This window comes from Oncorhynchus clarkii, chromosome 5 (assembly GCF_045791955.1).
Source record: "Oncorhynchus clarkii lewisi isolate Uvic-CL-2024 chromosome 5, UVic_Ocla_1.0, whole genome shotgun sequence".
Taxonomy (NCBI): domain Eukaryota; kingdom Metazoa; phylum Chordata; class Actinopteri; order Salmoniformes; family Salmonidae; genus Oncorhynchus; species Oncorhynchus clarkii.
Window position 1 is genome coordinate 29,547,167 of NC_092151.1, and position 22,451 is coordinate 29,569,617.

The 22,451-nt window shown below is 42.6% G+C and overlaps 3 protein-coding genes across 5 annotated transcripts; all 3 read right to left on the minus strand.

Moving 5' to 3' along the window:
- Positions 1–1,666: 1,666 nt before the first annotated feature.
- On the minus strand, positions 1,667–12,694 carry LOC139408632 (surfeit locus protein 4-like). Its single transcript, XM_071152764.1, has 6 exons — positions 12,467–12,694; positions 6,177–6,363; positions 5,731–5,807; positions 5,535–5,578; positions 3,161–3,347; positions 1,667–2,876 (listed from the first exon to the last, which is right to left on the minus strand). The coding sequence occupies exons 1-6, from the start codon at positions 12,512–12,514 to the stop codon at positions 2,610–2,612; spliced, it is 810 nt and encodes a 269-aa protein (XP_071008865.1). The 5' UTR covers positions 12,515–12,694; the 3' UTR covers positions 1,667–2,609.
- Positions 12,695–13,202: 508 nt separating this feature from the next.
- LOC139409949 (uncharacterized) lies at positions 13,203–16,452 on the minus strand. The gene is made up of 2 exons (XM_071155357.1): positions 16,346–16,452; positions 13,203–15,984 (listed from the first exon to the last, which is right to left on the minus strand). Exon 2 carries the CDS (start codon positions 15,885–15,887, stop codon positions 14,082–14,084), a length of 1,806 nt encoding a protein of 601 aa, XP_071011458.1. The 5' UTR covers positions 15,888–15,984; positions 16,346–16,452; the 3' UTR covers positions 13,203–14,081.
- Positions 16,453–18,595: 2,143 nt separating this feature from the next.
- LOC139409950 (surfeit locus protein 2-like) lies at positions 18,596–21,899 on the minus strand. Of its 3 annotated transcripts, XM_071155360.1 has the most exons (7): positions 21,724–21,899; positions 21,403–21,554; positions 20,983–21,086; positions 20,529–20,714; positions 20,069–20,184; positions 19,848–19,936; positions 18,596–18,718 (listed from the first exon to the last, which is right to left on the minus strand). In XM_071155360.1, exons 1-6 carry the CDS (start codon positions 21,799–21,801, stop codon positions 19,850–19,852), a joined length of 723 nt encoding a protein of 240 aa, XP_071011461.1. In that variant the 5' UTR covers positions 21,802–21,899; the 3' UTR covers positions 18,596–18,718; positions 19,848–19,849. The 3 variants fall into 3 exon arrangements, with proteins under 3 accessions (XP_071011461.1, XP_071011460.1, XP_071011459.1); XM_071155359.1 differs by lacking the exon at positions 18,596–18,718 and having other exon boundaries at positions 19,791–19,936; XM_071155358.1 differs by lacking the exons at positions 18,596–18,718; positions 19,848–19,936 and having other exon boundaries at positions 19,970–20,184; positions 21,724–21,875.
- Positions 21,900–22,451: the final 552 nt, after the last annotated feature.

Consider the following 22,451-nt stretch of genomic DNA (forward strand, 5'->3'; position numbering starts at 1 on the left):
TGGTCGGATTCGCGTTTATCGTTGAAGGAATGAGTGTTACACCGAGGCCTGTACTCTGGAGCAGGATCGATCTGGAGGTGGAGGGTCCGTCATGGTCTGGGGAGGTGTGTCACAGCGTCATCGGACTGAGCATGTTGTCATTGCTTGCAATCTCAACGCTGTGAGTTACAGGGAAGACATCCTCCTCCCTCATGTGGTACCCTTCCTGCAGGCTTATCCTGACATGCCCCTCCAGCATGACATTGCCACCAGCCATACTGCTGGTTCTGTGCGTGATTTCCTGCAAGACAGGTATGTCAGTGTTCTGCCATGGCCAGCGAAGAGCCCGGATCTCAATCCAATTGAGCACATCTGGGACCTGTTGGATCGGAGGGTGATGGCTAGGGCCATTCCCCCCAGAAATGGCCGGGAACTTGCAGGTGCCTTGGTGGAAGAGTGTGGTAAATCTCACATCAAGAACTGGCAAATCTGGTGCAGTCCATGAGGAGGAGATGCACTGCAGTACTTAATGCAGCTGGTGGCCACACCAGATACTGACTGTTACTTAGGCCTCAGTTGTTGAATCTTGTTCATACAAATATTTACACGTTAAGTTTTCTGAAAATAAACACAGTTGACAGTGAGAGGACGTTTCTTTTTTTTCTGAGTTTAAAGCACTTTCATCTTGTCAGTATGTCTATATGGTAGTCTGTCTCCATTCTCATGAGGAAAGTAAATAGCTTTAAAAATCATGATAGGTAGTAAATGTATATATAAGCTCAATTAAATAATATAATTAAAAAGTTATAACATTTATCAACACAATTTTAACAAGTCTGTTGTTCACTGCAACAATATCAGTAGCTTGTCTCAAATATAGCATGAAGCAAAAAAGTGTTACAACACGTGCTGGTACCACTTTGTATGTTTCTTACGGTGAAATACGTTTGTATTAAACGTGTGCCTTGCACAAACGTGTGTGTGACTGTCAAACCTCAGACGAAACACAAAAACACCGGTGGGTGGAGTCAAACGTTTGACTCTGCCCACATTGAGCCCCGCCCCGAACTGCACACTGCAGTCAGAAACACTTGCCTTCAGTCGCACGTCATTTAGCTAGATGCCATGGACTTTTCAATAATCAGCAGTCATGTGATCTCTTCGACGTTTGACAGCGACCCAATGTAACGTTCAATTGTACATGACCAATACATCATGTAAAATAGTGACATTTTACAGTTCTTTATTTACCTTTCTAAAATATTGACTAGGAAAATGACGAGGTCCATCTCTCGAGTCCTTTCTCAACTACGTTGAACCGAACGCGTATTAAATGTATTTGGCACTTGATTTGTCAATTCGTGTGCACCAACAGCCAATGAAAACGTGACTTTGCCTTTGGAGCGTCAACGAATGTGAGCAGCAGAAAGGGAAGAAGTCCCACCCTAGTTGTGAGTTTAGTCAGAGATTAGACTAATTCAGAAGGTTCTTAAACTTTTTCAATTTGAGAACCAAATGAGAAATGGACTGTCCTCGGACGACCCAAATTAAGAAGAAATAGTGTGTGATTATAAATGTTTACTCAACTCGCGACCCACCCCTCATGGGTCCCAAACCATAGTTTAAAACCCCTGGACTAATTAATTTAAACTAAATCCATCTAAATTATAAAACACAAACAGACCCATTTTGAGATCAAGATGAGAGCAAACAGATATGTTTTATTTCTTCGCCATGATCTCGTAAAAACAAAACAAATACTCAAAAATACAATATAAACTTCTGAAAATCAATACTTAATATTTCTCTTTTCTTAAACCGTATAGAACATAAACATGAGCAAATACAATGTCGGGTGATCACGGACTGTCCAGTTCTACTTGCTTCTCTAGATTGTAGAATATGGTGTTTTACAAAAATGTTGAGCTCCCCCTATTGCCCTGTTAAAATACAGTTACTAGTTTTTACTAGGCATTTGCGCAAGACATACAGTACAAAGTGCCCAAAAAGATTTCAGGTGCTAGCAATTGGGTTTCAATATTAAATCAAGCACACTTCAATCCACCATTTTGAATAGTAGTATACAATGTACACACCCCCCGCAATTCATCCCGAGGGGAAGATGGCAACCTAGAGTGAGGGAGAATTGTATCGTATTCAGTGCCTGCGGTCTCAGGATTGATATGATGAGCAAGTCACAGATAGTCCAACATCCAAGCAGGAAAAGATTGGTGTTTTCATTGGCAATCAAACTGATGATACACCTTTACCACTTCCTGTTTTTTGGCTATTCCCAAAAAACGGGTTATTTCTGAAAGGTTATGGTAACATCCATAAATACATTGGGATATTCATACCTTCTGCAACAACTTTTTTTTTTTTTTTTAACTCCACTGTAACTCATTAGTTACCTTACACTTCGACAATTTATTCAAAATCAGCTGGGGTTCTCTTGCCACAAAATAAAGCAGACATAAATAGGTGTATAAAAAAATCCAGTATCAACCATATTGAACTCAAAACAGCAGCTGGAAAACAATGTGAAAAAAGAAAAGAAAGGACGAGACAGAGTGGCGGAGTGAGAGGTTGCTGTGGATGTGGATGGCCAGAAAAATGTGTATCCCCTCTCCCTACCACTCCTTCTTCTTCTCATCCATGGACACCCCGCCGGGCCCCAGTGCTACGACCAACAGCAGCCCTCCGATGACGGACGTGGTCTGGAAGAAGTCGTACTTGAGGAAGTCATGCATGGGCTTGTAGGCGGGCACCGCCCAGAAGGCGTTGAAGTAGATGTTGATGGCCAGCAGCCATATTACCAGGGTCAGGGCTGCCAGCTTGGTCTTGAAGCCGATGGCTACCAGGATAATGAGGGCCGTGCCCACCATGTTCTGGAGGATCTGGGTGAGTGGAGAGGGACACATGGGTTAGAAGTCTGAACCACCATTGCTCCTGTTCAACAGTTGCACCAGAACCTATCTAAATGAATGCAGCACTTCATATGGTTTTTAGATATTTGACAGCCTAAGATAACTGTGCATAATCTTCAAAGAAACACCCCAAATGCAAACTCAGTTTGATCTCTGCATACTTATGAGAAAATGCATAATACTGATTTTTTCCCCCTATACCTATAGCCCCTCCTGAGTGGCACCATAGATGCAAGGCGGTGTGGTCTACTCACCGAGAAGAAGCTGGGGTCAAAGTGCAGCAGGGTCATGAACATGAGCACCAGCAGGACTCTCCCTCCCAGCTGCATGTACTGCTTTGGCGAGCTCTCTCCCATGGAGGGGACACCAGCGAACATGCTCTTCCCTTCTGAACGCGACTCCGCTAGTAACAGCAGGAGTCCACCTCCCAGGGCAAGGTTCCTGAGAGAGGAGTTAGAGGGAAGGAGGGGACAGGGTGTAAGAGGATCCATAGTTCAACATAAAGGATTATAGAATTAGTGGAACAGACAGGAAAATGTACCCAAGGTTAAGACACGTAAACACTCATATTACACTCAATGGCCAGTTTATTAGATACACCAACCCGTTCATGAAAATGAGTCGCGTGGCCATGGCTTGCTATATAATGCAGGCAGACAGGCATCCAGTTACTGTTCGATGGAACGTTAGAATGAGCAAAACAAGTGACCTAAGCAACTTTGAGCATGGTATGATTGTCGGTGCCAGACACACCAGATCCAGTATCTCAGAAACGACCCCCTCCCCTCCTGGGCTTTTCACACATGAGTGTCTAGGGTTTCCCCAGAATGGTGCGACAAACAAAAACATCCAGTCAGCAGCAGTCCTGTGGGTGAAAACAGCTTGTTGATGAGAGAGATCGAAGGAGAATTGTAAGAATCGTGCAAGATAACAGGCTATTAACGGCTCAGTACAACAGTGGTGTGCAGAACGGCATCTCGGAAAGCACAACTCGTCGATCCTTGCCACGGCTGGGCTATTGCAGCAGATGACCAGTGTAACAGTTCCACTCCTATCAGCTAAAAAAAAACAAGTGGCTCTAGTGTGCACGTGATCACCAACACTGGAGAATTGAGGAGTGGAACAACATTGCGTGGTCAGACGAATCCCAGTCCCTGTTGCACCATTCTGATGGCAGAGTCAGGAGTTGGCAGAAGCAGCACAAATGTCCATGGACCCGTCTTGCCTAGTTTCAAAGGTACAGGTTGGTGGTGATGGCATACCGCCATCCAATCTGCAGCAACTGCGTGATGCCATCGCTTCAGCATGGACCAACATCCCTGTGGAACGTTACCGACTTGTATAATCCATGCCCCTGAAAAATTCTGGCTGTTCTGGAGGCAAATGCGGCCTCGACCCGGTACTAAACCCTAACCCTATACCTAATAAAACTGGCCGGTGAGTGTAATTGGTAAAGTAATGGAAAAGAAACTTAAGTCAAATGTATGTTTTCAATTTAATATGTAAATACAGTGGGGCAAAAAATTATTTAGTCAGCCACCAATTGTGCAAGTTCTCCCACTTAAAAAGATGAGGCCTGTAATTTATCATCATAGGAACACTTCAACTATGACAGACAAAATGAGAGAAAAAAAAATCCAGAAAATTACATTGTAGGATTTTGAATTAATTTATTTGCAAATTATGGTGGAAAATAAGTATTTGGTCACCTACAAACAAGCAAGATTTCTGGCTCTCACAGACCTGTAACTTCTTCTTTAAGAGGCTCCTCTGTCCTCCACTCGTTACCTGTATTAATGGCACCTGTTTGAACTTGTTATCAGTATATAAGCTGCTTGGTTTGAAGAAATCAACTGTGGGAGCAATTATTAGGAAACAGAAGACATACAAGACCACTGATAATCTCCCTCGATCTGGGGCTCCACGCAAGATCTCACCCCGTGGGGTCAAAATGATCACACGAACAGTGAGCAAAAATCCCAGAACCACAGTGAATGACCTTCAGAGAGCTGGGACCAAAGTAACAAAGCCTACCATCAGCAAGGGCATTGAAGATGAAACGTGGCTGGGTCTTTCAGCATGACAATGATCCCAAACACACCGCCCGGGCAACGAAGGAGTGGCTTCGTAAGAAGCATTTCAAGGTCCTGGAGTGGCCTAGCCAGTCTCCAGATCTCAACCCCATAGAAAATCTTTGGAGGGAGTTGAAAGTCCATGTTGCCCAGCAACAGCCCCCCCCCAAAAAATCACTGCTTTAGAGGAGATCTGCATGGAGGAATGGGCCAAAATACCAGCAACAGTGTGTGAAAACCTTGTGAAGACTTACAGAAAACGTTTGACCTCTGTCATTGCCAACAAAGGGTATATAACAAAGTATTGAGATAAACTTTTGTTATTGACCAAATACTTATTTTCCACCATAATTTGCAAATAAATTCATAAAAAAATCCTACAATGTGATTTCCTGGATTTTTTTTCTCTAATTTTGTCTGTCATAGTTGAAGTGTACCTATGATGACCATTACAGGCCTCTCATCTTTTTAAGTGGGAGAACTTGCACAATTGGTGGCTGACTAAATACTTTTTTGCCCCACTGTATCTTATTCATAAACTTAATGGGAGACCTACCTCATCAGAAATTTTATATCCCATAAAATACTGTATGCAACCGTCTAGAGAAAATAAAAATAAATTCAGCATGAAATATTATACAGCCAGAAATTCATGAACATAACCAGTGTCAAGTTGTCAACCATTTGAGTTCTGTCAGCCCAAAATCACAGAGGGGTGCATTGCAATACCAATATGTTAGATATTTCCTCACCTGTAAAGCTATGATTCCAAATAATCCAAAGCAGGCATACTGTACAAAATGTCTACTGAGGATAAGGACACAGCCACCTGTTGGAGAGAAAAAGAATGACAGACAGTTAGGATCGAACCAGCACAACAGTTTGTTCCCCATTTTCCCCAAAAAGGGCGACATTCACACTTATTTCAACCCCTGTATCTTTCCCCAGCCTTCAAAGACAGTATGGGTCATCATTCACGACCCACACCACACTATTGACTCAAATTAGTCAATAGTAAATGAATGATCGTGGGGTTTTGGCAAGAAACCAGATTAACCTTAGTCCTGGGCTAAAAGGCACTTGAGAGACTTACTGAGCAAGCTTTTTCAATCCATGTATGGATGGATCCTATCTGGACCCATGCAGATTGTAAAGATAAAAACATTGATGACAAGCTGATGATCCCAGCCTTGCTCACCAAGCTGTCCTGTGAGGTTGAGCAGTACGAAGCAGGTGGCCAGGAAGTAGCCGCAGCCCCACGTGGCCTCAATGTAGTCCTTCTGCTCATTCCACTGGAACCACATGCGTATGCCGTCCTCCAGAAAGGTGCTGATTAGACACAGCCGGGCCAGGTGAGGCAGGTACTGCTTAGTCACTCGCAAGAACTGCGAGAGAGAGAGAAAGGGACATTTAAGCATGCATTTGGGATAGACGACAAAGACATTTCAGCAGGCACTAGCATTGACAGTAAAACAGGGTGAATGAGGACATGAATCTTCCTTTTAAAAACTCTACACCCCCCAAGGTCTGAAATTGGGATTGGACCTTGTGTATTTTTTGTAATGTTGTGTCGACGCTAGAGGTGGAACGATTAATCGGAATGGCCGAATTTTCATAACAATTGGAAATCTGTATTTTTGGGTGCCGATTTTAATTTTTTAATATACCTTTATTTAACTAGGCAAGTCAGTTGAGAACACATTCTTATTTTCAATGACGGCCTGGGAACGGTGGGTTAACTGCCTTGTTCAGGGGCAGAACGACAGATTTTCACTTTGTCAGCTCAGGGGATCCAATCTTGCAACCTTACAGTTAACTAGTTCAACGCAATAACGACCTGCCTCTCTCGTTGCACTCCACAAGGAGCCTGCCTGTTACACAAATGCAGTAAGCCAAGGTAAGTTGCTAGCTAGCATTAAACTTCTTATAAAAAACAATCATTATCACTAGTTAACTACATACACATGGTTGATGATATTACTAGATATTATCTAACGTGTCCTGCGTTGCATATAATCTGACTGAGCATACAAGCAAGCATACAAGTATCTGACTGAGCATACAAGCAAGCATACAAGTATCTGACTGAGCAGTGGTAGGCAGAAGCAGGCACGTAAACATTCATTCAAACAGCACTTTAGTGCGTTTTGCCAGCAGCTCTTCATTGTGCGTCAAGCATTGCGCTGTTTATGACTTCAAGCCTATCAACTCCTGAGATGAGGCTGGTGTAACCGAAGTTAAATGGCTAGCTAGTTAGCACGCTAATAGCGTTTCAAACATCACCCGCTCTGAGCCTTCTAGTAGTTGTTCCCCTTGCTCTGCATGGGTAACGCTGCTTCGATGGTGGCTGTTGTCGTTGCGTTCGAGCCCAGGGAGGAGCGAGGAGAGGGACGGAAGCTATACTGTTACACTGGCAATACTAAAGTGCCTATAAGAATATCCAATAGTCAAAGGTTAATGAAATACAAATGGTATAGAGGGAAATGGTCCTATAATTACTATAATAACTACAACCTAAAACTTCTTACCTGGGAATATTGAAGACTCATGTTAAAAGGAAACACCAGCTTTCATATGTTCTTGTTCTGAGCAAGGAACTGAAACGTTAGCTTTCTTACATAGCACATATTGCACTTTTACTTTCTTCTCCAACACTTTGTTTTTGCATTATTTAAACCAAATTGAACATGTTTCATTATTTACTTGAGGCTAAATTGATTTTATTGATGTATTATATTAAGTTAAAAGAAGTGTTAATTCAGTATTGTTGTAATTGTCATTATATATATATATATTTTTTTTTTAAATAAAAATTGGCCGATTAATCGGTATCGGCATTTTTGGTCCTCCAATAATCGGTATCGACATTGTAAAATCATAATCGGTCGACCTCTAGTAGACGCACCAGCAGTGCCCCTGCCCCGCCCTCTCAGATTTGTACTGACTATTGTATCCATCTATACTGACCAAAAATATAAAACGCAACATGCAATAATTTCAAAGATTTTACTGAGTTACAGTTCATAAGGAAATCAGTAAATTGAAATAAATTCATTAGGCTCCAATATATGAATTTCACATGACTGGGAATACAGATATGTATCTGTTGGACACAGTAAGCCTCACAATGGGCCTCAGGATTGTGTCATCACAATCATATTTCTGTGCATTCAAATTGCCATCAAGCCATCGAGATTTTATGGCACTACTCAATGACATTGACCACAATCTTAAATGAACTATTGAATGTGACACTCAACTGTTCATTACCTCAATATGTGGATTGAGAAATCAAATGGAACCCTGTTTACAACTCTGTATAGAAAAGAAACAGACAGAAATACTCTATTACAGGGGGACAGCTTCCATCCTGAGTATTTAAAAAGAGGACGCCCTAGAAGCCAGTTTTTCAGACTGCGCCGTATATGACACGCCACAGAGGATTATCTAGAAAAAGCAGCGGAGATGCGCACTAGGTTTCTAAGAGGCTATTCGCCACAATGTGTGGATGAAGCTCTTAATTTGGCTTTGGGAAAAACACAAGATGAACTGTTACAAAAGAGACCCGCTAAAGCTAAAGAACACTAATGTTCACAACCACATATACTAAAGCTAAAGAACACTCCGTAATGTTCACAACCACATATACTAAAGCTAAAGAACACTCCGTAATGTTCACAACCACATATACTAAAGCTAAAGAACACTCCGTAATGTTCACAACCACATATACTAAAGAACACTCCGTAATGTTCACAACCACATATACTAAAGCTAAAGAACACTCCGTAATGTTCACAACCACATATACTAAAGAACACTCCGTAATGTTCACAACCACATATACTAAAGAACACTCCGTAATGTTCACAACCACATATACTAAAGCTAAAGAACACTCTGTAATGTTCACAACCACATATACTAAAGCTAAAGAACACTCTGTAATGTTCACAACCACATATACTAAAGCTAAAGAACACTCTGTAATGTTCACAACCACATATACTAAAGCTAAAGAACACTTCGTAATGTTCACAACCACATATACTAAAGCTAAAGAACACTCTGTAATGTTCACAACTACATACTTTGAACTTACGAAAAGTTGGAGATGTGGTCAAGAAAAACGCATATTTTATCATGAAACCCAGTTTTGCCAGCTGAATTTAAAAATCCACCACTTATTGTGTATAGGAGAGGTTGCAATTTACGCAATAAATTTGTTCATGCCAACTACCAGCCACAAAAGAAAATCAGCCAGGCTCTTTTATACCCTTTTCCAAATAGTAGCTATAAATGCAGAGAATGGGCACAGTGCAACAATATGATGAAGGGTGAAAATTTCTGCCACCCACACACAGGAAAACGGTTCCAAATAAATGACATTATTACATGTTCTACCACCCATGTTATTTACATTATTAAATGTCCATGTGGGCTCTGTTATGTCGGTAAAACCTCTCGTCCTCTCAAACAGAGAATTAGTGAACATAAAAGTTCAATCAGGAGAAACGGCAGGGATTATCCAGTCGCAGTACATTTCAATGACCTGAAGCATGACATTTCCACCTTCTAGATTTTGTGGCATAGAGAAAGTTAAGAAATCAGACAGGGGAGGTGATATTAATAATACTGAGTAAAAAAGGATGTTTTGGGATTTTCACCCTCCAGACATTATTTCCTAAAGGACTTAATGATGAAATGTCTCCATGTATGTTATGTTGTGAATTTGAACATTAATTATGTCCCTATTTAAGATTACTCTGTTTTTCGTACGATGTACCCAATGATTAATGAAAACTTGCTATGTCCTCATTGTGGTTTTACAGACGTGTTTAATACGTCTTATTTACACACTTTATTCAAATGTTTATGAAATGCATATGTGGATGGGGCTAGGTCTACATATGGGTGCTAATTTTTTTTTAAATCACAAAAGCTCTGATGAAGGCTTTTTTTTTTTAAAGCTTAAAGATCAGTGATCATCGCACCCTAGCAACTCCTTGAGCATGGATTAAGTATATTATTTTTTGTCTCGACTTCATTAGGTTATTATTACTGGGTTATTCCTTTTCATGGTTGGAGTGAGGACCTTTTGAACTCTATAGAAATGTTTTCTACGCACCAGCCACCATTAATTCTAGCCTGAGTGCAAATCCTCCTACTGGCTTTACCAGAATGGGGAAAAGGAAATAAATATACTGAAAATCATATGAGATAACATGCAAGGGCATTCCAAAAGCAATATGGGACAATAGACAGAGCATAGGACAGCTAGTTGCATTTCAGCAGGGACTGAGGTGGGGTAAGAAGGGTTAGGGTTATTTATTAGGAAGATGGACTAAAACAGGCTCTCATAGAAAAAAAAGCACACTGGTTTGTGTCAGCATCAATGTAGTAAAGTACTACATTACAAACTTAAATTCTGCAAATCCAAATATATCCTGTGTCAGGTTATTGACCCTTGCAACCACTATGTGTGAAATAAACCCCTGCTCACTTAGATCGCAAAAAAAAAAAAAACTGTCCTACATTTACTAAAGCTCCATTATGTTGGCTTCCCTCCATACATTGAAACTGATCATCTTCTACCTACTAAAGGAAGTACAGCAGAAGAACATTAATCATCCCACAACCCCTCCCACCATACAGTCCACATCAGCACTGCCTGGTCTTGGCAGCCTATCACAGTTCAACAACTCCCAAGTCAGTGGGCGAGTTCGTTTTGCGTGGCCCGGTGCCCCGGATGGGTGGAGATTTCACTTAAGGACCAATGGAATGGTCTAAAAATGTACAGAATCTGCCCACCCGGGGCACCGAGCCATGAAAAACAAACTTGACCATTCATAGCGGCACATGAGGGCCTAGCAGCCAATCAGAGGATGTAGAAGGTGTTGTGACAGCCTAGATATGGAGCATAGTGGAGTAGCCTACATTAGACTAAAACTGTTTTCTTAGAGCTTATTAGTGAAGAATGTGCCTTTGAAAGTGTAGGGCAGGCCTACCTTAAGCCACGTTTCATGGCACAGCAATTTGAGGTGTACATGTTCAGACTGACATTTTAAGCATTGCTGTAAAATAACCTAAGGAGTGGACTTGGGCATGTAATTTACCTGGTGGTAAACCAAATATTTGGTATTAGCTAGTGCTAATTCAAAAAGTTCACATAAAAGTAGCAAGACTAGGTCACACCCACAGAGATCCTATTGTATTCTCTACCTATGGTTACACACTCACTGAATGTATATCCTTAGGGTATGTCAACTGTGTAAAGAAAAACAAATAGGCCTAGTAAACAGAAAAATCTCACGTGGTTAGAGTTAGGCTGTAGGCTAGAGCAATTTGAAATAGCATCGGTCTTGAAATATTGTAACTTCCTATAGAAGGAAATACAGCATTGTAAGGCTTGCATTATATGACTTCCTGTGTAATCTTCATACTGGGTAACACATACATGTAACCTGAACTATGCGGTTCTTGACACTGTCACCTTATTGACCAGAGCATTTCAAGGGGATTGCAATTTCATCCACAGGACAACAAGCTAGACCTACTGTAGGGGCATACAAGACCATAACATGTTCACATTTTCTTTCTTATACATTACACAACACACACCATCGTAAGAACTGAGTGTGGTGGCATGGCTGTGGGGCAATCAATGTGCACAGTTCTTTGCATTTCAGCTAAAAGAGTTAGTTCAATTGAACCAACCACATGTAATAGGCCCTGGCTACAAGAGGTAAGCTGCAAAGCCCTCCATGTTGTTGGCAATATAAGCCCAACACACGATTGAGCAACCACAGTACCATTTCACAATGGTAAAGTGATTAATAATACATAGGAATTGTGATTAAAACTAAATAGGAACTTTCAGAAAATGACTTGCCATAACACTTATGGCGTCGAGGTTTACAAACACATTTTGCAGTGAGGGATTCATTAATGAGACAGTGCCACTGATTTACCAATTAGTTTGGAAGGCCACCAGAACAAGCCATACCTAGTTGATAAATTTTGTAACTTACAGTACAGTCAACTGTCGTTAGTTACTATGTGGCCAGAGTTATATTTGCTAACCAAACATTAACGTTAGATAGCTAACAGTACAACCAGAACCATGCATGTATGGATCTGGCTACAACAAGCAGGAAAAGCAAAAAAAGAGGACAATAATTTGTGCACTTTTGTACTGCTGCAGTCATTGGCTATTAGCTACAAGATGATAGCTAACGTGTGATAACGTTAACGTAGTTGGAAAACCAAATTACTTACAGTAACAGCAAATAATGCGTGTAGCTAGCTAGTTGAGCAAGTAATATTAGCCATCAAGCTATAACGAGTCACTCACTCAAGCAGCTGTGGCTGGCTAGCTAGCTAGCTAGCTAGCTAGGTACTGTAACTTAAGAACCCAGATTTCCTTTTGAGTCTGACTGTAAGGTACCGCTAGATAACAACTAATTAGCTGTGAAACAAGGAAGTTACCTGGTCCGCCACATCTTCAGCTTGACTCATGAGCTCCTCCTGCCCCATGTCTAACGATAGATACTGAGGCTTAATGCTATACGTTATCAACGTGAAGGTAATATTAGCTAACTCCTCTGCCTCCGATATTCACTTGAGCAATTCTTCGCTGTCACAAATGCGCCTCTGCCCCACAATGCTTCACGTTGCAACGATAGCACCTCGTTTGGCAGCGTTCATGTTCTAGTCGGAACTAGAAAACGCTGAAATGTCCTGAATTACTGCGTGGTTGTAGCTGTGCAAGTGCCGCGTTCAACTAGTTGCCAAGTCGAAAATGTCTAAGTTTCCTAGTTCAGACATGCACCAGAACGCAGCATTGGTCTACGGAGCGCTGTTTGCCACGTATACTTATCCAGGGGGTTCGTCATTTTGCCATGTTTACTGGTTTGCTCATGTAAACAATTATAGATGAGAACATTACTAATTTACATGAGATATGGCCTACTGTAGTGTATCAAGCAGCATGACAAAAACACCAACATGTAAACAATCTTCAATGTGACTCAATATTGGGAAACAAGCATTTCGCTACACCCGCAAAAACGTCTGCTAAACACGTGTATGTGATCAATTAAATTAGATTTGACTTCTGCCATGCTACAGACGTACATTTATTTGATCATCTCTATGCGGAAGATGTGACATTTTCCTATTCAATATTAACTACTATTTTCACAATAAATACCAAATCAGAGGATAATATTTGTGCACTTTTATTATACTTTTTATGCAATAACAGAACTTCTGCAAAAGAGTGAGGTAGTGGACAGAAAAATAATAGATGATATCTATCATACTGTGTCTTCAGAAAGTATTTACATGTATTTATTTTTATATTGAAAAACCTCACTGGTCTTTGTGGTTGAATCTGTGTTAGAAATGTACTGCTCGATTAAGAAGGGACCTTACAGATAATTGTATGTGTGAGGTACAGAGATGAGGTAGTCAGTCATTCAAAACTAATGTTAAAACACTTATTGCACACAGAGTGAATCCATGCAACATATTAAGTCCTGTACTTATTTAGGGTTGCTATAACTAAGGGGTTGAGTACTTATTGACTCAAGACATTTCAGCTTTCATTTTTTTTAAATGTGTAAAAAAAAAATAAAAAAAAATAAAAGATTAAATCCACTTTGACATTATGGGATTTTGTGTGTAGGACGGTGAAACAAAATGTCAAAGTAATCCATTTTAAAATTCAGGCTGTAAAACAAAATGGGGAAAAAGTCAAGCGGTGTGAATACTTTCTGAAGGCACTATAAATCTCATAATGAACAAGAAACTTACTTTCAACATAACCTCTGAAGAAGTTTACCAAACACGCAGTCAAAAGTACTGTAACACAGTCAAGACAGATACTATGCTACCTTTGTTCAAAAACAGTTGCAAAATTCCTAGATAAAAAAAAAAAAATTATATCAAAAGGTATATTGAACTGGAGTGCAATAAGACTATAAAGAATATTTCCATATTTACATGTCTACAAGTGAACCATTTAGTGGCCTCAACCCAATTCAGCACAGGTAAAAGTTCATACTTCTCACACTTTATGTACATGTAACAAATGTAGCCTTTACAACGGTTCCTGTTTGCACACCATTCCAGTCGAGCTAGGGCCAGAGGCTGAGCTAACCCCAAAGGTGTGACTGACCACAAATGGAAGGTCAGCCACAGTGGCTTTCAGAGAGTCTGTGTAGTTGGTCTTAGCCATCCAGACCTGTCTTCGGATGGCTACAGAAGCAGCCATGACCCTTCCAGACAGTTCAGCCTGGTGGGAGGACAGCTGGAGGGTGAACTGGCCAATGAGCTTCAGCTCGTTAAGGGCCGCCATAAAACGCTGGGCTGGACAATCCTCAGTGATCTCCAGCAGAAGCCTCCTCTGGTAGTCTGATAGGTAGCGCAGGTAGTTGGCCGTCTTGGCAAGCATGCCAGCAGTCTGGTACATCCTCTCTACTAGAGTCTCAGTGAAACGCCATCGCTCAGCTGGCACCGGCGCCTCCTTGTTCTCTGTGGGCTTCACCGCCTGGAAGATGGCCGACATGAAGCAGTTGACCTGGGGCATCTGGTCATAGGCTGGAGACTGGCAGTCGTGAAGCCTGTACATCTTAGAGAAAAGCTCCCTGTACGGTTTCGAGCTGGCAGGGTTTGGCCAAGAGCTCTGGACCAGGTCCTCAAACTCCGGCACCATTGTGGGGTCTGGTGGGCTGAGGCTGACTGGTGTGCTGGGAAAGTCTATACCAAGATACTTGGCAGCACGTGCCATGAGGCTCTGAAGCTCCATAGCTTCCAGTAAGTCCTGTTTAGAGATAGGACCCTCAGTTGACTGAGAGGCATCCTCCGCTTCACGGTGTCCATCACTGAGAGGTCTCAAGGCAAACGAAATGGAGGAAGGCTCCTCTTCCTGTTTCACAATGGTACCGGACATAGATTCCGTCACCAGCTGCTCGCTGACAGGGCAGGATAAATCTCTCTGGTTGCCCTCCTGAGACGAGGTGGATGCCAGAGGGATGGAGGCATGAAGATGTATAGTTTGGGCTGGAGTGGGGAACGACACAACAGCCTCAGCACCTCTCCTCTCCAGAGCCTCAATGCGCTTCTCCAGAACAGCCCACTGTAGCTGGACGGCCTGTTGAACAACCTCCACCAGCTCACCGTGCCTCCTCTCTGACCGGACAGCTTGTCGCGACTCCCTCTGAGACCTCCTTCCCTTTCCAGAGGGGCAGGAATCATCTTCATCAGAGGTCCAGCCTGAAGAGGAAGAGGAGGAGGGAGAGCGTCTCCGCCTGTGGCTACCGCGGCTTCGTTTGGAGCGTTTGGAGCAGCACGATGAGAAACCGTGTCGTTTACAGGAGCTGGAGGTCAGCATGTTGGAACCTGATTGGCTCAAGGATGGGGTGGAGTCAGCTGACTGCTGAATAGCAAGTTGTGAGAGAAAAGTGCCTTTTGGGATGCTCAAATTGTCCCCTGCCTGCGCTGGGGGCGGGGAGAGGATGGTGAACAACACTGGCATGGTGGAGGAATGGGCTGGTGTGGAAGCAGAGAGCCGATGTGGGGGCAGGGTGGGGACTGTATTTTCTTCCGGTTTTGGTTCCTTGATGGGAGCTGAAGTGGTCTCAGGTTTGGGCTGAACTTCAGACTGTGCTGCCTCGTGCTTCCTCTGCTGGCTCTCGCGGTGCATTATCTCCTGAACTTTAGTGAGGCGGTTGATGCAGGTGCTCCAGTCCATCTTGGCACAGTGCGGGCATTTGCCGTACTCCAGCACAGCCTCCTTGGCATGCTGGATGCCCAGACAGTGCAGACACAGCTCATGGGTGTCTTTGACAGGAATCTTATGTTTGCGACAATCACACCACGTGAACCTTGGGGATGAAGTTGCCATAGCAAACAGCTGTTGTGGAGAGCAAGGACCCAAAGAAGAGTCCTGTCAATGTTCTCAGTTTAGGAGATAATTTGTGGGACTGATTATGTTGGCTCCCCTGTAACAAGAAGGAATAAATAGCCATATGAGACCAACATAAGTCATCATCATTGCACGCATATCTTCTTTACATATAGTTAGCTGACATGAAGCTACGGCTGGCTATGAGGCGAGTCCATCGCGAAGCAAAAGCACGAATATTTGATCAAATGTATTAATATTTCAAAACGTAAAATATATCACTTAGACTAGGCAGTATGCTAATACAATTGGCATTAAACTATATTCTTTGTGTGACCCTCTCCTAGTTGTTTGTTGACGTTGGCCAACCAAGCTAGCGAGAAAGTAAACAAGCACGCATTGAAAACGTAGCTATGAATATTTGAAACCATATACTACACAAATAAATGCACACTTACCCCGATCGAATCTGTTAAAGGTTGTTTACTCGAAATGATGATCTGCAAAGATACACACGACATGTGGAGGAATGACTCCTCAGTTGCTCCTACGTCATACGCTGTGCGACAGAAGCTAAATAGCAAAGACCTTGTAGTAACAACAAGATCCAAAGTTTGCGCGTTCTCTCAATTGAATAACATTTTCTTATTTTTTTGGCCACATACACATGGTCAGCAGATGTTATTGCGAGTATAGTGAAATGCTTGTGCCTCTAGTTCCGACAGTGCCGCAATATCTAACATGTAATCGAACAATTCCACAACTACCTAATACACACACATCTAAGTAAAGGAATAAGAATATATACCTATAAATATATTGATGAGCAATGACAGAGCAGCATAGGCAAGACGCAATAGATGGTATAAAATACAGTATGTATATATATATATATATATATATATATATATATATATATATATATATATATGCAAGATATGTAAACATTATTAAAGTGTCATTATTAAAGTGACTAGTGATCCATTTATTAAAGTGTCCAATGATTTCAAGTCTGTATGTAGGCAGCAGCCTCTCTGTGTTAGCGATGGCTGTTTAACAGACTGATGGCATTGAGATAGAAGCTGTTTTTCAGTCTCTCGGTCCCAGCTTAGATGCACCTGTACTGACCTCGCCTTCTGAATGGTAGCAGAGTGAACAGGCAGTGGCTCGGGTGGTTGTAGTCCTTGATGATCTATTTGGCCTTCGTGTGACATCGGGTGCTGTAGGTGTCCTGGAGGGCAGGTAGTGTGCCCCCAGTGATGTGTTGTGCAGACCGCACCACCCTCTGGAGAGCCTATCAGTTGTGGGTGGTGCTGTTGCCGTACCAGGCGGGGATGCAACCCGACAGGATGCTCTCAATTGTGCATCTGTAAAAGTTTGTGAGGGTTTTAGGTGACAAGCCTAAACAAATTTCATCAGCCTCCTGAGGTTGAAGAGGCGCTGTTGCGTCTTCTTCACCACACTGTCTGTATGGGTGGACCATTTCAGTTTGTCAATGATGTGTACACCAAGGAACTTAAAACTTTCCACCTTCTCCACTGCTGTCCCTTCGATGTGGATAGGGGGGTGCTCCCTCTGCTTTCCTGAAGTCCACAATCCTCTCCTTTGTTTTGTTGACGTTAAGTAAGAGGTTGTTTTGCTGACACCACACTCCGAGTGCCTTCACCTCCTCCCTGTAGGCTGTCTCAGCATTGTTGGTAATTTAGCCTACTACTGTTGTGTCATCTGCAAACTTGATGATTGAGTTGGAGACGTGCATGGCCATGCAGTTATGGGTGAACAGGTAGTACAGGAGGGGTTGAGCATGCACCCCTGTGGGGCCCCAGTGTTGAGGATCAGCAAAGTGGAGATGTTGTTTCCTACCTTCACCACCTGGGGGTGGCCCGCCAGGAAGTCCAGGACCCAATTGCACAGGTTGGGGTTGAGACCCAGGGCCTCTTGCTTAATGAGCTTGGAGGGTACTATGGTGTTTAATGCTGAGCTATAGTCAATGAACAGCATTCTTACATCGGTATTCCTCTTGTCCAGATGGGATAGGGCAGTGTGATGGCGATTGCATCGTCTGTGGACCTATTGGGGCGGTAAGCAAATTGAAGTGGGTCTAGTGTGACAGGTAAGGCGGAGGTGATATGATCCTTGACAAGCCTCTCAATGCACTTCATGATGACAGAATTGAGTGCGACGGGCGATAGTCATTTAGTTCAGTTAGATTTACTTTCTTGGGTACAGGAATGGTGGCCATTTTGAAGCATTTGGGGACAGCAGACTGGGATAGGGAGAGATTGAATCAAATCAAATCATCAAATCAAATTTATTAAAGTGCTGTACAGAAACCCAGCCTAAAACCCCAAACAGCAAGCAATGCAGGTGTAGAAGCATGGTGGCTAGCATGGCCCTAGAAAGGCCAAAACCTAGGAAGAAACCTAGAGAGGAACCAGGCTATGAGGAGTGGCCAGTCCTCTTCTGGCTGTGCCGGGTGGAGATTATAACAGAACATGGCCAAGATGTTCAAATATTCATAAATGACCAGCATGGTCAAATAATAATAATCACAGTGGTTGTCGGGGGTGCAACAGGTCAGCACCTCAGGAATAAATGTCAGTTGGCTTTTCATAGCCGATCATTGAGAGTATCTCTACCGCTCCTGCTGTCTCTAGAGAGTTGAAAACAGCAGATCTGGGACAGGTAGCACATCCGGTGAACAGGTCAGGGTTCCATAGCCGCAGACAGAACAGTTGAAACTGGAGCAGCAGCACGGCCAGGTGGACTGGGGACAGCAAGGAGTCATCATGCCAGGTAGTCCTGAGGCATGGTCCTAGGGCTCAGGTCCCCTGAGAGAGAGAAAGAAAGAATTAGAGAGCATACTTAAATTCACACAGGACACTGGAGAAATACTCCAGATATAACAGACTGACCCTAGCCCCCCGACACAAACTACTGCAGCATAAATACTGGAGGCTGAGACAGGAGGGGTGAGGAGACACTGTGGCTCCATTCGATGATACCCCCGGACCCTCTTTGCCAAAGCACAGCCCCAACACCACTAGAGGGATATCTTCAACCACCAACTTAGCATCCATGAGACAAGGCCGAGTATATCCCACAAAGATCTCCGCCACGGCACAACCCAAGGGGCGGCGCCAACCCAGAGAGGAAGACCACGTCAGTGACTCAACCCACTCAAGTGACACACCCCTCCTAGGGACTGCATGGAAGCGCACCAGTAAGCCAGTGACTCGGCCCCTGTAATAGGGTGTGTGTCCGTACACACACCAGCCAGCTGGTCTGCGCATGATCTGAGGACACAGCTAGGGATGCCGTTTGGGCTGGCAGCCTTGCGAGGGTTAACATGTTTAAAAATAATCTTACGTCAGCAACGGAGAAGGAGAGCCAAAAGTCTTTGGTAGCAGGCCATCAAATACCTAATCTGGCAGTTTTCAAACATTTCCACTATCTATGGTCAAGTGAGTACATTTGGGACATTTTCATAATTGGAGCTATATGATGATCAAATGCTGTAGTTGAGATGCTATATAGGACTACATTGTGTCTTGTGTGGCATAGTTGGTAGATCATGGTCCATGCAACGGCAATGTTGTGGGTTCAATTCCCACAGTGGACCAGTATGGGAAAATATAAATATGTATGCACTGATGAGTGCAAGTCACTCTGGATAAGAGCATCTGTAAGATGTACATTTGGTGCTGGGCAACAGCAGAATCCATGTCAAGACAAGAAAATGCTTTTGTGTGGAACATTACAGATGTAGTGTTGATTGTCAACTTTTGCTCAAAATTAGACAGAAAAACTGATAATTAGCTACTTGGAGTAAGTAGCCTTGTGTTTGAATCTATGTAGGAACACTTGAATGGATGAGAGCATATGACAAGATCAAAGTGCGAATAGAGAAGCACAGCATTCACCTTTATTTTATATTTTTAACATGGGCACAGCATTCACCTTTATTTTATATTTTTAACATGGTCTTTAAAACCTTTTCTTTTACAGTTATGATTCTTGAATTTCTTCTGGAAACCCCCATCCTGAACCTGTCGAAGATGCAAAGAGAGCAGTGTTACTAATTACAGTAATTCAACAACCACATGCAGACCCGTTTGCTTGGAACACTGCTCAACACTACTGGTGAAAAAAACAGTTCCACGAGGGTTAAGCCATCTGACCTTCTTGCGTTTCTGTGGCGCCTGTTTATCAATCTCCATCTCCTCATCATCTGTTTTAAAGGCATCTTTTTCCTCCTCCATACCCTCTGTCTCCTTTTTCAGAGAGAATAAAGTGGCTGTAGGTAAAGAAAAAGCCAGACATTAGTTTTCACCTTTCAGAAAGGAAGCAAATGTAAGAAATAAAATATACTTGAATCCACATACTGTGTGTTCTAGCTCATCCACAGCAGACATTAGTCATGTCATACAGCTGATGATCAGATAAATTGACAGGCTGTTCCAAAATGAACGAATGGCGGGAGTCAAAGCAATCGCGCATTAGGAGTACTATTTTAGAAATTTTAAATACTATAAATCTCTTTTTTTTTTTTGCATACTATTTAGTACACTAGTATGTGTATTCTGACCTGCCAGTGTCACCATTGACTGTTTTTCACACAAAAATGACTGAAGTACTAACAGGGGTACAGGTCACTCATGCTGTCCTCCGAGTCACTGCCTCCCTCATCGCTGGAGTCAGGAGCCCACGCTCCATTCCCCCGCTGGAAGTTGCGCCCCCTCTCCCCATCTTTCTCTCTATCTCTGGGCTTCTTCTGTTGGAGGCTGGCTGGCATGTACTCCACACCCTGTTGCAGACACTCTTCATCTAGGGGAGAGATTAGACAATTAATAAACTGTACTGACAACAGTGAAAACAACCATCTATGTGGTGTTTCAGGTAGTTCTATTTTAGAGACATATCTGATGGATTGTAAAGACGATTCACTGGTAAATTGAAAGCGCAGAACTAAAGTCCTCTGAAACAACACAACAGCACTCAGTGGAAAACCTCTAAAAACATTGTGTGGAAAGGAAGCATCAACATTTGAGGGTAGGTAGGAGGAAGGGCATTTTGGGTGGCAAGAAGTACTGACATTTCTTCTTCGCTTTTTGGAACCGCTTCCCATTGACATGCTGTAAGACATGGTGTGGCAGGCGATTGATGTGTCTGAGCGTCAACTTGCAGAAGAGATGATTGCTGAAGGTCAGACATACAGAATTGGTCAGTTAACCTAACCCCAAGAACTGGTTAGAGAGTTGGGACATAACTTCAGAGACAGACAGGCACTTGATAACCACAGAAGTCCTATAACCACATTGAATTGGTGGCAGCAGTTGGAGAACCTCTGGATGGGTCTGGAGAGAGATAGGGGGAATGTCTAGCCTCCTTGAATGTGGGTGTAATATCATATAGCATCTGCCAATAGGTCATAGATGCATGCACTCAAGCCCTGCTCCCCTCTAAAACACGAAACCGCCAACTGCTGAGATTATGGCTCTTGGGGAATACTTACGGTTGCTTCGAGCTGGGCACAACATGTGGTTCATATTGACTATATTTGAACTCTGCATTAGAACACATTTTCTGATATTTCTTCCCTTTGGTGAAGTTCTGGAGCTCTGTGAGGTTGCAAGGACAATCATGTCCATTGAGTACGCATTTGATCTAAAAAATAAAAAGGTGAAACAAAATGCTGTCATATACATGTCATGTAGTTCACATCAGATACAGCATAACATTATTAGCTAGCTAGCCAACGTTAGCTACCTTTTTTGCCAACGTTAGTCTTTACGATATTTTGTGAAAATAAGTTCGGTGCGGTTGGAATTCTAACCTTTTTGCCGTCGTCCGTAAGTTCAAAAAATGGGTGATTCAGAAGGAAAGCTTTGATATCTGCAGGTAGGTCCTCCATTGTAGATTAGCTAGAAAGCTAACTAAGGTTCTTATTTTATTTTGTTAGCTACTAGCTGTGCCAGTCATGTGTGATTCGCCCCACGTGGCTACACGGGCGTATTTCTTCCTCTCAAGATTTATAGGACTGTGGCGCCACCTATTGTTTATAACAGTATGGAGCAGTCTGATATATTTTGATGGCCTTCTATGAATATGTCATCAAAAGGAACATACAATTCGACACACCAATTAGGATCTGGCTAAAAATACTTGCAGTTATAGAACCCATTTCCCTTCATGGTTGTGAGGTCTGGGGTCTACTCACCAACCAAGAATTCACTAAATGTATATAGAAATAATATGACATTTGAAATGTCTTTATTCTTTTTGATATTTTGTGATTGTAGTTTACTGTACATTTTGTATTGTTTATTTCAATTTTGTTTATTATCTATTTAACTTTCTTTGGCAATGTAAACATATGTTTTCCCATGCCAATAAAAAGCCCCTTAAATTTAAATTGAATCGATATTTATGGGACCTGGTACCACTGAGTTTCTAAACCCAGAGGCACAACGTCGCAAGATTTCCGGGAACACTTGCCAAACAGACCAGCCCGGGGTTTGATAAGTCAATGAGATAAGTGAAAAAATCTTCCTTATAGTTGTT